The 16139-nt window shown below is 45.9% G+C and overlaps 2 protein-coding genes across 2 annotated transcripts; one reads left to right on the top strand and one right to left on the bottom strand.

Annotated features, from left to right (window-relative positions):
- The first annotated feature begins 1393 nt into the window (after positions 1–1393).
- dapk3 (death-associated protein kinase 3) lies at positions 1394–7226 on the top strand. The gene is made up of 9 exons (XM_037457736.2): positions 1394–1505; positions 2267–2364; positions 3638–3998; positions 4442–4571; positions 4719–4767; positions 4861–4887; positions 4985–5137; positions 5253–5298; positions 5479–7226. The coding sequence occupies exons 2-9, from the start codon at positions 2303–2305 to the stop codon at positions 6007–6009; spliced, it is 1359 nt and encodes a 452-aa protein (XP_037313633.1). The 5' UTR covers positions 1394–1505; positions 2267–2302; the 3' UTR covers positions 6010–7226.
- Positions 7227–7820: 594 nt separating this feature from the next.
- phc3 (polyhomeotic homolog 3 (Drosophila)) lies at positions 7821–15815 on the bottom strand. Its single transcript, XM_037457734.2, has 16 exons — positions 15763–15815; positions 15501–15590; positions 14180–14391; positions 13940–14095; positions 13777–13857; positions 13538–13690; positions 13331–13420; positions 13022–13244; positions 12298–12923; positions 12088–12211; positions 11446–11732; positions 10695–10854; positions 10503–10620; positions 9580–9718; positions 8665–8965; positions 7821–8377 (listed from the first exon to the last, which is right to left on the bottom strand). Exons 3-16 carry the CDS (start codon positions 14354–14356, stop codon positions 8223–8225), a joined length of 2790 nt encoding a protein of 929 aa, XP_037313631.2. The 5' UTR covers positions 14357–14391; positions 15501–15590; positions 15763–15815; the 3' UTR covers positions 7821–8222.
- Positions 15816–16139: the final 324 nt, after the last annotated feature.

Raw genomic sequence — 16139 nt, 5'->3', positions numbered from 1 at the left:
TTGAATAATGTGTTAAACAGGCCAACATACTCTATCATATTTTATTGTCAGTTTATCAAGTTGGGCACATGTTTTATTGCAGCTCTAGAATTATGTCGCACATTACAGAAGTCCTAATTATTCTTCAAATCTGTAGTGACCATAACCTGACTCTTGATGTCAGACTTGAGCCTACCATGACTGCAGCAGCATCCTACCCCCAATCCTGTACTTTTACTGTAATAGTATTTCCTTGGTTATTCTATCAGTGCCTGTCGCTGTACCAACACAAGTACCAGGTGAAGGAGCGCGTCAATGCGAGGAAGTGCTTATTAGGCTTTTTTGGCTCCGGAAACAGCAGACGGCTACTGAATGTCCATCGGTACTAGTTTGATCCAGCTTTTGTGTTATCACACTATCTAGCTTCAGCGGTTCACTCTGACTTACCATTGAATCAGATCCCAGAAGGATCAACGTGGAGTCCGTCCCGGCTGTGGAACAGTGGACCAGCTCCTTACCCTCGCAGGTCTGTTGGAGGGGCAATGGGACTTCTGTCTACAAGTGCTTTGTGGACTTGAAGGACTCTTACAGCTGTTCACCCTGTGGAGTCTTGTGGGAAGTACGTTGTATCGGGCCCCTTCATTCGGCCCTTTAATAACCAAAGTGAGAGCTTTGTGTGTGTGTACTGTCCCTTGTCACTAATGGTGTTTGTGAATTTTCACAGAGGGCCAAGGGCCAACTGGTCAGAGGCCAGAGGTGAATATCTGAATACTTCCACTGCTGATTATTATTGTATAGTAAAACATTTTGTTTGGTTTTCTCTTGGAGTTACCCAGTTATTTATTTAGGTTTAGGTCATTTGTCATACTACGTCATACTAACTGTAAACTGTGGTTACCAGTGTTATTCGCTTTCTTGTGGCTTCAAAAGCTCCCTCGTTAATCTTTGCTGTTGCGTGCTCAATCTTGTTACTCATCGACGTCGTGCAGCAGCTTGATTCACTCGGTATGACGTCATTCCTCATGTCCTTCCGTCTGCCTTGTATTTACCTGCTTCAAGTCAAGCATCGACACCGGAAACGAGGAATTTCTGCCTTCAAAATAAAATACTTTTTTTCACGACGTTGCCGCTTTGACGCTTTTCTTGGTCATTGCTACGTTATTTACCAAAAGACAACGGTACTTTTTCGATTGCATAATAAGAGAATTCACTGCCCTTTAGTGGTCAGAATGATGAGCTCACTGCTATACGTAATGACAGGGACCCGGGTTCATGTCATTCATATCATATCATGTGGCAAATGTGTCAAATGGCAAACAAAGAACTTGATAAAACACAAATGACCAGAGCCGTGTAGCTAACACAACCAAACTAGCAATTGCATTGTGCCTTTCATTTAAAGCCAAGTTACCGGAAGTTCTTGATTTCACTACAGCTTGCTTGACACTCCTCAATCTGGGAATATACACTCACCTACTTTTGAAGAGGAATGCAGCAATCGTAGCGACTCGAAGACAAACCAGACTGTACGTATACTTTATAGTAATACTTTCGCATTGTGTTTTGTGACGTTAGTACTTTTAATCTAATATAAAAGTGTTGTTTGTATGTTCTTCCTGACCCAGGCCGGTGTTTGTACTGTAATTTAACGTCACGTTAACGTTAGCTAGCTTAGTTAACGAGCAGCTAAGCTAGCTGTCTTCCTTCGCTGGGATTCTCTTAAATTGTTTGTCTTCCTTTTGAATTTGTTATTAACACGAGTTTCCTTTGTACATTTGGCTTTAAACGTTACTCTGCTTCCAACTGCAGCTCTTAAAAAAGGCATATTTGAATCATCGAAAGCTACGATCAGAAACTATTATTTACACCCGGTAGTTTTTTTTGTAGACCAGCCCACATTAAACAGGATCTAAAATCAGGGTGTAAAAGTTTTTAAAAACTCTGTAGTGTTTTTGTTTCCCAGTCCCTTTAATTAAGTCAGAGATGGCTGGTCCAGGGCAGGAGGTGACGTCAGTAGGACTGGTATGCAGAGGGCTGACATCAGCCAGAAAGTCTCTGAAAACTAAATCTGAGCGGACTGGGGCCAAATAAGGAGTAAAGAAGCCCAGATAATTCGTCATGTTGGTTTTAATAGTAATTCTCTCCTGTAACTGAACTCTAAACATGCCATTGTTTGGGTCGATGTGCTGTGACTTTGGTGTGGACCTCCTAGCCCATTGACCAAAATGCTCCCCCCCCCCCCATTATTCAGTGTGTTTATATGTTTTATTTCTGTTATCCACTGCAGTGAATCCCAGAGCATCATCATCCCAGTCAGCCCACCATGGATGGCTTCAGACAGGAGGATGTTGAGTTGTTTTATGAAATGGAAGAGGAGTTGGGCAGGTATGTTCTGCACATGTGTTGTCTTCCTTTCTCTGGTAAAACCTGAAAACATCCATCTGCTACCACTGCTACTACTGTAGTCAGTGTTACACAAGACCCTGTTCACACATGTCTTCTTTGTTGTCCCTGGAGGTTAGTTCCAAATACAAGTGTGAGGGTACAGAAACACTGTTTTGAGTCTTTAGAATATACTCCCAATTGATTCAGTAAGCACAGCTTAATGTATTTCAAGGTAATATAATATATATGATGTGACGAACCAAGCATATAACTGCTCCTGCATTTTGGTGAACTGACACTAGAGGGCCTCTTTAGAACAGTCACTAACAACCAAATATTTATACATTTCCTTACTGCTGTAAAAAAAAAGCTACAAAGAGAGCAAATCAACGCGACAGTCTGCTAGAGACCTCGCGGCACACCAAAGACATTCATGTGGTCTTTCCTACAGCTAACCAACCACGTCATTTGGTCCCTTTTTAAGACAAATACAAAAAGCATCTAATATTACTGCATTAAAGGTAAAACCAAACCACGCTATGAATAAAACTACAGCTTTTCAAATGTAATTTAAAAGTACTACTGAAGAGATTTGACGTTAAGTAGGGTTGTGTGAATAAAAAATAACTACCTAGTGAAGGTTAAAAGAAAAGGTTTAGATTGTAGTAAGTGCCTAACGTGATTGCTAGTTTTTAATGCATAAACGGTCTAGAAACAGCAGTTTCTTTTCAATCTGTACTGCTTAAAAAGTGAGTGTTGTTTTTTTTGTTTACCAGTTTGTCTCAAATAAAAGAAAATGGGAGTGTGAAATGTAATGAAATTACACAACTGAGATGCATTATTATGCATGATATGATTTGGAAAATATATCTAATAATGTAAACCTATTTAAGTACGTGTCAGCAACATGTTGAATACTCTATTGTATAATTTCGATGCTTTATAGTTGAGTTCAATAGTTTGAACTCAACTTTCTGCCTCAGCTCCTTTTTTCTGCAGTGATGCAGCAAAACTATGACGTCGCTGGCTCTCAATGTGCCTTTCCACCTCCACTGTGTTTCTGCGGGAAGAGAGAGTGTGTGTGTGTGTGTGTTTAGATGTATGCCAACATTCAATTCTGCACTGTCATGATTTATGAAGTGCTTTTGCGTCACCGTTTTGATATATATTCTCTGCCAAAACCTTTTATATAACAACATAAAGCTGGTGCCGACTAAAATACCTCATTTTCGGTTTTGTTTTTTACCGTCACCGTCCGCTCTCCTTTCTGCAGTGGACAATTTGCCATCGTTCGCAAGTGTAAAGAGAAGAGCACAAGTATCGAGTACGCAGCGAAGTTCATCAAAAAGCGCCGACTGTCGTCCAGCCGGCGGGGGGTGAGCCGCGAGGAGATCGAGCGCGAAGTCAACATCCTGCGGGAGATCCAGCACAGCAACATCATCACCCTGCACGACATCTTTGAAAACAAGGCTGACGTGATCCTGATCCTGGAGCTGGTGTCCGGAGGAGAGCTGTTTGACTTCCTGGCTGAGAAGGAATCCCTGACGGAGGAGGAGGCCACCCAGTTTCTCAAGCAGATCCTGGATGGCGTTCAGTACCTGCACTCCAAACGCATCGCTCACTTTGACCTCAAGGTCAGTGGTTTGTGTGCCGAGGACGCTCCGTGAGGCTGTCGGTCGCCAGTTGTAGTTGGCGCCTTAGTGAGGATTTCTCTTCAGACGTAAGAAGAAGTGTTTGTAACTGTAAACATGTGGCACTTGAGGGATTTATTTTTGTCCCAACGTGGAAGCGGGGACATGACGGCAGACACACCAAGTCGTCAGTCTCCATGAGGCTGGATTGCTGTGTGGTGATAATGAGAAATTGTCTTTGCATCATATTTGAATATTGTTTTTGGCTTCAAGCAACGCAGAATGTTTAATGGTGTGAAATAGTGAAAGTTTTTAAACCAAGAAAAAAGACATTTAGATTAAGAAATCCCAAGCCTAAGACAGTTTGCACTACGTATGAAAACTACAGATAATTTTAATAATTCTATTGCCTAACTGTCTTGTATAAAAATGTGCATCTCTTTCAGCCTGAGAATATCATGCTGCTGGACAAGAACGTCCCAAACCCCAGGATCAAGCTGATCGATTTTGGAATCGCGCATCAGATAAAAGCGGGAAACGAGTTCAAGAACATTTTCGGAACGCCAGAGTTTGTCGGTGAGATCAAGGTTTTCCCTTCCTGAATCTCCTTTTCACCAATAAAGTCCCCCCCCCCCCCCCGGCGAGCGAGTTAAACGCTGTAGGTGTGTTTCAAATCTCCACATCTGCTTTGGATTCAAATGTTCATTCCTCTGCACTCAACAGCCCCAGAAATAGTCAACTACGAGCCGCTCGGACTGGAGGCGGACATGTGGTAAGATGTCAACATCTTTCCCCCCTCCTGCAGCCGCACGCTGACCCCCCCCCCACAGCTCTCATTCATGTTTTGTTCTTCTCTCCTCCGCAGGAGCATCGGCGTCATCACGTACATCCTGTGAGTAGTGCGGCCATTTGTGGAAACACGGGTCACTTTGCTCCTCAGCCGCGTTGTTCCCCTAAAGCAAAAATCCCCCTCGTCCTCGTCCCTGCAGACTGAGCGGCGCGTCGCCGTTCCTGGGCGAGACGAAGCAGGAGACGCTGACCAACATCTCGGGCGTCAACTACGACTTCGATGAAGAGTACTTTAGTAACACCAGTGAGCTGGCAAAGGACTTCATACGGCGTCTGCTGGTCAAGGACCCTAAGTAGGAACTTTTGGGGATATTTTAAGTACAGAGCAAAAAAAAGATAAATCTCGGTTTGGTAGATGTACGGGATTTTATGCGGTTTTCTCATTTGTGGATTATTTTTATTTTGCAGGAAGAGAATGACAATTGATGACAGTCTTGAGCACCCTTGGATCAAGGTGGGTTTTTTATATGATTGAGTTGAAAATGCAATATATGTTATTAGAGCATTAAGTTTAAGCAAAATGCAGTTTATGCGGCACCACATTAGATCTTTGAGGTGGATGCATATATTTGAAAGTCGGGTTTTTTTCAAATCACCACCCTTGTTTCAGACCTTAACCTCTTCCCCTCCGCAGGTCATTAAGAGGCGAAATGTCCGCCAGGAGGAGAGAGACCACAAGACAGAGCGCCGGCGCCTGAAAACCACTCGTCTGAAGGAGTACACCATCAAGTCCCACTCCAGCATGCCCCCTAACAACACCTACGTCAACTTTGAGCGCTTCTCCCAGGTCCTGGAGGAGATCGCCGCGGCCGAGGAGGGCCTGAGGGACCTGGAGCGCAACCAGCGCTCGTGCCGGGAGGACGTGGCGGCGCTGCTGTCCATATACGAGGAGAAGGAGGGTTGGTACAAGGAGGAGAACCAGAGCATCTCCAGCGACCTGAGCCACATCCGCCAGGAGCTGCAGCGCACTCAAGCCCAGCGCAAGAAGAGCCAGGAGGAGGCCCGGCTCACCATGCAGGCCGCCAACATCCTCAAGCGCAAGTACGGCCGCCTGGAGAACCGCTACGAGGTCCTGGCCGAGCAGGTGGCCTCCGAAGTCCGCTGGGTGGAGGAGCTGGTCAAGTCCATGTCGGCGGAGAGGAGCGGCCTCGGCAGCATGGCCTGAGCGGGGCCGCGGCCCAACAGTGACACTGTGGTTCTGAAGGCTCCTCCCGCCGCCCCGTGCAGTTTCAGTGGGTCGTCATCGTAAGCCATGCTGCCCATCAGGGGCAAATGTCCCGCCCCTTTTATGTCGCTTTTCAGAGAACCAGCAAGAGGCAGAGAGGCCATATGTTGAAGCCATTCTGCATTTCCTCCTTTTTTTAGAAGTTAATTTATCCTTTTTTTTATTTTTACGTATACCGTTATGGGACAAACGTTTTAAAATTTGCAACTATATGAACTTTTTGGTTTTGTATTTTTGTTTAGCCTGGTTATTATTATTTTTTTAATTGAAATGCATCTGAATGTCCTTGTGCTGTTAAAGCCAGAGAGAACAGAGATGTCAGCCTATTTGTAAACCAATATTCAATATTCAGCTTATAGTTTCAATAATTTCAGGTTATTTGTTAGTTTAAATTTCTGATTCGATTGCAGCTTAAATGAATTACGTGAAAGGATGCAAAGCAAAAGGTTGGTTCATTTGTTGTTTTACAGATGTCATGATTTCTTTAATTCTTCTTTGAGAAAGTTTCTTGGAAAGAAGTCATGTTTTCTTATTTTAGATTATTATTCTCTTCCAGAAGAATTTCCAGGATCCATTTATATCCCAGTAAATATTTATTCACCATAGTTATTATTGGGAACTTTGTTTATGTACCTTTTTAATTCTATGTTTATTTCTAGACACATTTAACACCTTGCCTGTCCAACTCCTCTCTCTCTCTCTATAAACGGCACAGAATCACACAATTATTAATTAATTAATTAAATTCGGACCTTTGTAAATAAATCGCTACCAGAATTCCAATGTATCAACTAACTATCGCAGTGCCTGTTAAGTGATCGCTCTGCTAGGTCTCATCCATCGTGGACATTTCTATCACATTGATATTGCTCTATGTCTTAAACGCAGCAACCTTTGCACAGCAGCCTTATCCGAACCAAATAGCGTGCATGGAGCCGTTCTCTGTAAACCCCCGCTGCTGTTTGTGTTCCCGTTTTCCCTCCGACCATCTCTGTGAACTCCACGCATTCCACTGGCGAGTCCCACATTCCCCACGTGTACAGGAGAACGCGCACGATGCCGTCACGGGTGTGCTTCAGTCTCTTTTAATCGGTCTTTTTAAAGTGTAAGCTGAAATGCCTTGGCTTGTTTTAAATAAACAAAAGTTATCGCTGTAACCTGAGTCGCATTTGTGCGTCGTCCTGTGAGTGGACAGTTTATCCTTCATAAATAGGCTTTTAGTACTTTTAAATTACATTTGAAAAGCTGTAGTTTTATTCATAGCGTGGTTTGGTTTTACCTTTACTGCAGTAATATTAGGTGCTTTTTGTATTTGTCTTAAAAAGGGAGCAAATGACGTGGTTGGTTAGCTGTAGGAAAGACCACATGAATGTCTTTGGTGTGCGGCGAGGTCTCTAGCAGACTGTCGCGTTGATTTGCTCTCTTTGTACCTTTTTTTTACAGCAGTAGGGAAATGTATAAATATTTGGTTGTTAGTGACTGTTCTAAAGAGGCCCTCTAGTGTCAGTTCACCAAAATGCAGGAGCAGTTATATGCTTGGTTCGTCACATCATATATATTATATTACCTTGAAATACATTAAGCTGTGCTTACTGAATCAGTTACAAGTCCAAAGCAATAGGAAACTCAACTATTTATAGTGTTTTCAAACTCCATGTTGTAAACATTTATGACAAAGTCACATTTATTCTTTTACATGGAGCTTTGGTGCCTTTTCTAAAGCATGTTACAAAACCAAAAAGCAGTGCACGATACTTTAACAGGTTTATTTGTACTTTGATTATGACAATAATAAATAAATAATAAATAACCTTTTCATCAGTTTAGTTTGCTGATGACAAGTGAAATCAGCGGTTGGATAGTAAATCTGTTTAGTAAACTTCGAGTTTCCTTCGAGTTGCCTTCTGTGTAATAATGTATAATTGTTTTCTTTGTTTTACAAATAATACAAAGAACCTTCGACTTACCATTTTGTAACAAATGGATAACCGGAGCCAAACTGCTACAATCACTGGAATTGAAAGTCAAGAGGAGACCAAAAAAGGAAATGCTCATGTTGTTCATTTAGATCAGCTGTTGCGGTCTGTGGACTTGAGACGTGTGTTTTCTGGAATCGCTCTCAACGCGACGCACAATCCCAACAAATGAGGCGACTACGCATCTTTCAGAGAGTTAATGTGGGCACACAGTTTGAGTGCAGGTCCCAGCCGGAGGTTCATGGTGCTGACCAGGTGGTCTTCGGTCAGAAGCAGCAGAGCCTGTCCGTCTATCTCCTGGGAGCGAAACGCCTCGGCTACGTCCTGACCACCTGGAGAGAAGGGACAGGGCAGAAGGACTGAGTGAACCGGATGGCGTCTATATATATATATATATAAAGCGTGCGACTCATCAAAGACAGAAAATGGAGCAGATTTCTGTTCAAACACAAACTTGGAGTATGTTGAGTTGTCATTCTTTTGGATGTAAGAATTTAAATCTACCGTCTACCCGACTGAAAGAAAACGGCTTGAGTGAGTACCTCAAAGTTTTCCTTAAGTTCAGTATTTGAGTTCATGCACTCGGTGTGCGGCTGTGTTAGCCGTTTCCGTGCTGTACCTGGCAGAGAGTCGATAAAAGAAAACACTTGTTCCACGTCCCACTGGGACGGACGGCCGGCGTCCTCGTCGTCCTCTCCGTCCTCGTTGTCCTCTCCGTCGGAGACGCTGATCGTCTCGTACATCCTCTGCTCCTGCTCCCTCTCCTGCTCCCTCTCCCTCTCGCGCACCCTCTCCACGTGTTTCCGCAGCCTGGTTGTCATGGGAACGGGAGGCTCGTCTTCCTCGTCCTCGCCCTGGTCCTCCTCCCCCCTCGGGGAGCTTTGACGGGTCTCCTCCTCCGAGGCAAACGCCCCGCGGGCCTAAAGGGGCGCGAAGACGAGTGAGACAAACGTCCTGTGGTCGGCTTCATTTAAAGGGCGACGCGGTTGTACGAAAGGTCATCGACCCTTCAGGAGCTTCTAAAGATAAAATAGCATCAAATTATGGTTTACTGCTGCAGAGGCTTTTCTACATTAGAAAATAAAACCATTTCCTTTCTACTTTTTAGTCTTTGTCTTATGCTGTGTTCTATTTTCCTTTCAGATGTCTTCTTTTGCTCATTCATTATCTTAATACATTCTGTTTTATTCTGTTGTTTTATTGTACCATTTAATCCTGGGAAACGATTAGGTTTTGATTGGTTTAGACTGTGCGCCACACACGCAGCAACAACAAAGATGTTAAAATCTGATGGTCACCAGGATACAGAGAGCAGTTATAAAGCATTTCTCCCACGCAGTTTGGTTTGTTCCTGCGCGCATTTGTTTTAATCTCTTCGGGGCCACTTAAAATCCCCACTATTTGCAAAAATTGTGTTCAGAGACACAGGAAGCTCTTTAGCAGCTTTGGCTGCAGTCATCTGCCCGACCCCCCCCCCCCCCCCCCCCCCCCGCAGCACTCTGCCGCATGCGTCAGGTCAGTCGACTGCACTGACCTGTCGCAGAAAGCGTTCTCTGGAGGCCGCGTTGACTCTGCTGCCGCTGCCGGGGGGCCGTCCCCTCCGGCCCGTCGGCCTGTGGCCGCAGCGGGCCGCCCTCGGCACGGTGATGCGCTTGCTGCAGCTCACGCTGAACCTGAACCCAAATATCACTTTAGATTATGAAACAGTTCGCCAGTGATCGCGGCGGTGGCGGCGGTGGCGGCGGCGGCGGCTCTCGGGGCAGTCCTTTGAGAACGCCATGGCGCACCCGAGCGGATCCTGCATCTGGACTCTTTGGCGTCTGAGCGACGACTCAAAAGGAAACATGGGATTAATTATACACTCGAGAGAGAGAGAGAGACGTTTTCTTTTGAGCCCAAATGTAACTCAATGGGTTCCAGATGTCAGGGGACGTGCTTCACCACATCTGTGTGTGTGTGTAAGGGAGGCTGCTTCTTTCAAAATTCATATTTGCACAACAATGGATGCTAATTTAATTACAGGTTTCCAATTCATGTTTTCGTTGACGTCTGAGAAGATTTTCTGCAGTGAAGTTTAATTTAGTGAGTTTCAGCCATTATTTTAACACGAGGTGTGTGATAAACTTCAAAGCTTAAAACAACGCTGGAATAGCCACTGCACCATCAGAGTCCCTCTTTAATGTAACATTATCAATGAATTAAATAAATGTAAGGCTCTTCTGTTCCGGCTTCCTTACCTACGTTACATTACAAAACATAAAATGTCATTTAACTGACTTTCAAGTGCCATAAGGATACAGAGATGTGATCATATGTCTGAACGTTTTTTTTTTTTTATGTGTGCAACTCATTTTTCACTGTTTCAGCAAACTCCAACAGGAGGAAGTCGAGCCAGGGACTATTTTTATGCTCATTGGTCATCGTCGGCGCATCGGGAGCGACGAGTGATTCGTTTACCTTCGGACGCACGTCATGGAGCAGAAGCGCTTGGAGCGCAGGAAGGTGTGAGCGTAGCCTCGACTCCCGCAGAACTCACACTTCAGCACACCTGCCACCCTCTCCCCCAGCTCTGCATCTGCACAGGGTCCAGCTGTCAGTCACACGTGTACACACACACACACACACGCACACACACACAAATCACCCCACCATCTGCTGCAGGGCCATCGTCTTCCATCTCCGAGTCGGTAGAGTCCGACTGGTCGGCGTCCGGCGGACTGTCCTCTGCTGCCGCGTCCCCGTTGGTTTGAGTGTCCTGGGATTCAGGAAGTGAAGCCTGCTGGTCTGCTAGCAGCGAGGGGGACACCATCTGCGGGAGGAGGTGCGTTTAGGAAAAAGGTAAATCTCTCTCACTTACATGGGAAGATACAAAATGGAGTGTATTTTTACTTTACTATATTTGACTAAAAGAATGACACCGTAGTCCTCTCTTCTCTGTTGTTTTTTGCCTTTTAAATTTGAGTCTTTAAATCATTTGTTTATGATTGTATTTTTTCTATTTCAGACCTATGATTGCGCTGTTTTTAGTTTTAACGTCACACCTGAACAGTTTCTTCAGGCACCTCAGGATTTTGTTTGTGAAGTGAACTATGGCAGCAGAATTGGTACAATACCTCAGCCCCCATCTGTAAAGGATTTCCACTTAATTTAAGTATACTAACAAGCCCTTACTCTTTATTCTGACGCCAAAATCTGAAATGTTGGTTTTTCATTAGCTGGTCATCTTGTATTCTACATTCTCCACTAAACCGTAAATATTGAAAGTGAATACCCGAGGGATAATAAGGGGATCTGTGGTGTCTATTTCAAAGGGGATCAGCACTACATTTCCCACTGGCTGTAACATCAAACTCCGACTGACGTGGGTTGATGGTTGACGTTGCAGCTCCAGTGTTCATACCGGGAAGGGCTCCAGGCCCTCTCGGATGACGAAGCCCTCGATGAGGTGTGTGAGGACGTGGGTCGTCAGGACCCTGTCCGGGCTGCCTGGGGCGCTGGCCGGGGAGGAGGGGGGGGGGCTGGGGCCTCTTACCGCCGCCGGCAGGACGGGCGGAGGAAGGGGAGGAGATGGAGGAGGGGGCTTGCAGCTGGTGGTGGTGGTGGTGGTGGTGGTGAGCAGGGAGGGTTGCTCCACCTCTGGTGACCTGCTCACGGAGCGACTGGAGATGATGAAGGATGAACCCGTGACTGCTTAAAGGCCAAAGAGAGACGAGAACTGAGGTTTGCTTTCTAAAAGAAGCTTATTCCAGTCATTCAGGTTTATATTCAAGGAGGTTTAAATAAGTCTGACATCAGTTACTATGGAGACCCAGCTGACAGGTTAGTTTACAGTGGCAGACGTCTCTTGCACAAAACAATTGTCTAAATCTACAGCCTGAAGCCGTGAAACAGATCAGAGTTCAGATTGTTAAATTCATTCAAGACCTCCACTATACGTAAGCTCTGCTTCTCTAAGCCCACACTCCTCTGGCTAGGGAGGATAGATAGTAGGGTTGGACATGGTTTTATTCTGTTATTTTCCGTATGTTATTTCATACGTTACCTGAACCATTCTCCTTAGGGGGTCCAGTGAGAGGTGTCAGCTTCCTGTCTGGCTGTGGACCGGGTGAAGATGGGACTTTGCTCTCCTCTGAGCTCAATCCGTTCACTTTACACGTGGCCCCCGACTGAGACTCAAACCACAACAATCCTATCATTAAAACAACAGACACGGCGTTCAGACACGGTTTACAAAACGTGACCCCGGGCTCACCGATGGAGTTTCACCCTGTCGGACTCGATGCACTTTCAGGTCGACAGCGACCGTCTGCGGGGGCGGGAGGTTCTGGTAGGGCATCTGGACCAGAGCCTCCGCGACGGGCAGCTCCCGCCCCGTGAGCAGCGTCCGCCCCGACTGCGCGGCCAAAGCCTGGACCGAGTGCAGAGACAGCCTCTGCAGGGAGGCCGGGGGGTTCCGTGGCAGCCTGGGGAGAACCAGGGGCGGGGGCGCGGGCCGGGGATGGCTCTGAACCTGTGGGAACGCCGCACGCCGCTGCGGCGCGGCCACCAGGGGAGGAGGCTGGGGCTGGACGGTGGCCGCTGGGATTGAGGTCTGAGCCAAGGGTGCAGACACGCTGGTGACCAAAGAAGAAGAAGAAGAAGAAGAAGTAGGGGCCCGGGGGTCGCTGTGGGTTTTTGATTGGGGCCCGGCGGCGGTCAGTCTTTTGACCGACAGAGCGAGAGGTTGGGAGTTGGTTTCTTGAGGAGCCACTCTGAGAGCGATGGGCTGGAGCTGCCTGTGGTTGGGGTGGTGCGGCGCCCGCTGGTCCGGTGGACAGGACACCTGCTGCTGCTGCTGCTGCTGCTTGACCGGGGCGCCGGTCTGCACCGGACAGTAGGCTGCAAGGAGAGCGAGGCCGTGGACAGACGTGAATGACGCAACTTCAACACAGTTAATCCTTCCTTCTCGAGCGGAATATTTGAACCCGGCATCTCACCCGCCGTCGTAATGTGGGCTCCTGAGGCCAGCCGGGTGACATCAGCCGCTCCGGTTTCCGTGGAGGTGTCAGTCAGCTGCGCCGTTTTCAGCCCGCAGGTGGACGCCTTGGACAGAGAGGTGGTCGGAGTCAGGGTTTGCGACTGGGCGGGCGGCTTCAGGATCACGCCGTGGGCCGTGGCCAGAGCTCCGGGCAAGTGGGCCCGCAGAGCGAGGTTCTGCACCTGAATGTGCACAGACGGTCATTTTACACTTGCAATGCTCAAGAGGTGTAACGACCTATAAGTGTGTGTGCGTGGCAAAGTTTTACCTGAGAGGGGTTGGGTAAAGAGGAGCAGGAGGTGATGGCAGGGAGGTCCGATTGAACTGTAGCCACCGTGGCTGCAGGGGTTAGAATGAGCTAACAGAAGAGAAGCAGGTAAGTAGCTGCAATTAACAACCTCTGTGTTGTGGTAAAATAAGAAAACACACTTTTCAGTAATTAAAGTGGGCTCAACATAACTGTAAACTTTTGTACCATCTGAGTGCGAAGGTACATCTGAGCTTGGTTACAGTTGGCCGGTCTGTTTCCCAGAAGCATGGCCTGCTGGGATATGGTAGCCGTGGCACCGGTGGACGTCTGGGTTCGGCCAATCAGCTGTGCCGTCACCGGGGATGCTGGTAAAGTAATCTAGATAAAAGAAAGATGCTGAGGTCAATACTCAGGGCATGCTCGGGGCAGTTTGGATCGACGAGAGTCGTAACACAGGTCCTAACCGAGTTTTGGGGACCACCAGCAGACTGATGAACCAAACCGCCACCGGATGAACAAGGCGACTGCCGCTGACACACCGAAGCCTGCAAGACATTTGAGAGGTGTCACGAACCCCGCAGCTCCGGTTTAAAACGCCACACTAACCCATAGCGGACATCATGTGACCTGCTGTATGGTGGCCAGACTCTGCAGATGCGGGCTGTGCTGGTGCTGCTGCAGGGCGGCTGTCTGCAGCATGAGGTGCTGCTGCTGGGCGGCGTACATCTGGTGCAGGTACTGCGCCGCCATGCTCTGAGGTCTGTGGATAGCGTGTCGGATCACCTGTTGGAACGCGTGACGGACACATCAGGCCAAAATCAAATTAGTTTCAGGTAGTTCGTGGAGTCACCGGGCGCTGTCTACTACCTGGACTGCGTGCCTGTCGGGTGAGATGATGCTCAGGGAAGTGGAGGGCGTCTGGGTGCAGGTGCCGCTGACGGAGCTGACAGTTGCCATGGTGATGGCAGCTGATGCGACGGGGGTGGTCGCGGCTACGGTCCGATTAGCCTCGGCCTGCTTCTCTCCTGGGCCCTGCCTCTCCATCTCCCAGGTCGCACGCAGACTCAGCAAAGGGAAAACTGTGGCGGTTAAATAGACATTAATACACATAAAGTGAAAGAAAAACGTTAGTCAAATCAGAGATGGACACGAAACTCATTTGTTGTTTTGCTCCATTTGGAAATGTCACTGCAGTAAAAGTTTATATAAAGCTGATGATAGGGTTGTTTGTCTGATAAAAAAAGAAAAAACAACCGATGCAACATAAAGTTTATTTTAGTTTACTTCATCATTGTGTTCATTTTTCAGATTATTGAGAAAGTATTCCTATTTTATAATATACGAAAAAAATATATACTATATAAATATATATATATATATATAATATATACTTTTCAGAAGTGCATGTTATTTAAGAAAAATAAAAAGATTTTAAAAACTAAGATTTGTATTTTTCAAAGCATCTTAAATATTTGCTTTAGTTTTGGTCCTTTTGGTACAACTACTCAATAAACTGAAGCTCTACACGTTCATTAGAAACAAATGACAATGTCATAACACAAGGAAAAACAAAGGTGCATTCATTGGACGTAATCTGGGAAAATATTGTTCTCATCTCCTGAATAATTGTGTCATTGTGAAAATATTGTTCTGATGAATATATTAAACAGGTAAATCATTCAGATTATCGATTTGCTTTTTCAAAATGCGTGTTATGGTTATTTTGTGCAATCACCACGTCCTGTAATGAGATAAACATTAGGCAAAGGTGCTATAATGCTGGAGGGTGTTAAAAGCACAATCTGAATCTTAAAATTACGCAAAAAAATTATAGAATATGATAATAATTATATTATACAACCGCAAAGACCCCCTTAAAATAATAACATTGTCTACCACTTACACAAAGACAAACACAGATGCTCTGTATGCCAGCTTGCATATTGATTGCTTTTTGCTGCAGAGACGGTTTTGTTCAATTAAACGCCCGGGATAATATTCATCACTGCACGACCACATGATCTTAAATGCACATTGAACATAATTCAGGAGCTTAAGCATGATAAATCTTCATAAATCAGGATGTCCCTCGGTGTCTGTCAGTCAGTCTGTATGTCTGCCGCTCACCGCTCAGACGGCGGAGCTTTACGCATGCACAATCATTCACCCCTTCATTCATTCTACCTGCCTGCTATTCATAGACCATCAGGCCATCAGCAACTGACCAGACCCCGGCACATTGTCCCAGTCATGAAGCCCATTGATGCACCAGCACCGTCTAAAATGGAGATAAAAAAAAAGAAAAATTCTGACGGTACACGGCGGGCAATATAGAAAAGCGTGGTACAGCACCGCTCGCAGTGCGGGAGGACCTTCCACAGCCAAGTAAAAAAATGGTTTACAATTTTTTTTGTCAAGTTAACGGATGATTTAAAAGCTTAAAATATTACCTCAGAGAAAAACGATAAGAAGGTCGAGGTGATGGATTGCTCCTCGAGCCTGTTGTTTGCCTGATATCACTGACATAAAGTAGCCTTATTCCATTTCTCAAAAAACATAAACAATATACATAAATGAATTTATATTTGTAAGTTAGCTCCATCATGAAAGACAAATGTGAAGTAAGGCTTAGTCGGGATACAACACACGAAGGGGAAGTTGGAATATCTTTATGTAGCCAGACATGTGCAGAATAAAGATGCTTTCGGAATCACGGGAATACATAATTGCGAGAATATGGTAATCCCTTTATAAATGTTATGTTGAAATACATCAGAAATGTCAGACCGTGTATCAAATGATCAACATTGAGGCTGCACATGGGAAA

This window comes from Pungitius pungitius, chromosome 15, assembly GCF_949316345.1.
Source record: "Pungitius pungitius chromosome 15, fPunPun2.1, whole genome shotgun sequence".
Taxonomy (NCBI): Eukaryota; Metazoa; Chordata; class Actinopteri; order Perciformes; family Gasterosteidae; genus Pungitius; species Pungitius pungitius.
Note: the sequence above shows the minus strand (reverse complement) of the source record. Positions and strands in the feature narration are given on the sequence as shown.

What these genes read in the sequence shown, in the direction of transcription:
- phc3 (XM_037457734.2), bottom strand. Translation starts at nt 14,356, where the DNA reads ATGGAGAGGCAGGGCCCAGGAGAGAAGCAGGCCGAGGCTAATCGGACC. An exon ending in CCGACAGGCACGCAGTCCAG is followed by an intron (nt 14,096 to 14,179) that starts GTAGTAGACAGC and finishes GCGTTCCAACAG; the next exon opens with GTGATCCGACACGCTATCCA. An exon ending in GTCTGGCCACCATACAGCAG is followed by an intron (nt 13,858 to 13,939) that starts GTCACATGATGT and finishes AATGTCTTGCAG; the next exon opens with GCTTCGGTGTGTCAGCGGCA.
- dapk3 (XM_037457736.2), top strand. Translation starts at nt 2,303, where the DNA reads ATGGATGGCTTCAGACAGGAGGATGTTGAGTTGTTTTATGAAATGGAA. An exon ending in TCGCTCACTTTGACCTCAAG is followed by an intron (nt 3,999 to 4,441) that starts GTCAGTGGTTTG and finishes CATCTCTTTCAG; the next exon opens with CCTGAGAATATCATGCTGCT. An exon ending in GGACTGGAGGCGGACATGTG is followed by an intron (nt 4,768 to 4,860) that starts GTAAGATGTCAA and finishes TCTCCTCCGCAG; the next exon opens with GAGCATCGGCGTCATCACGT.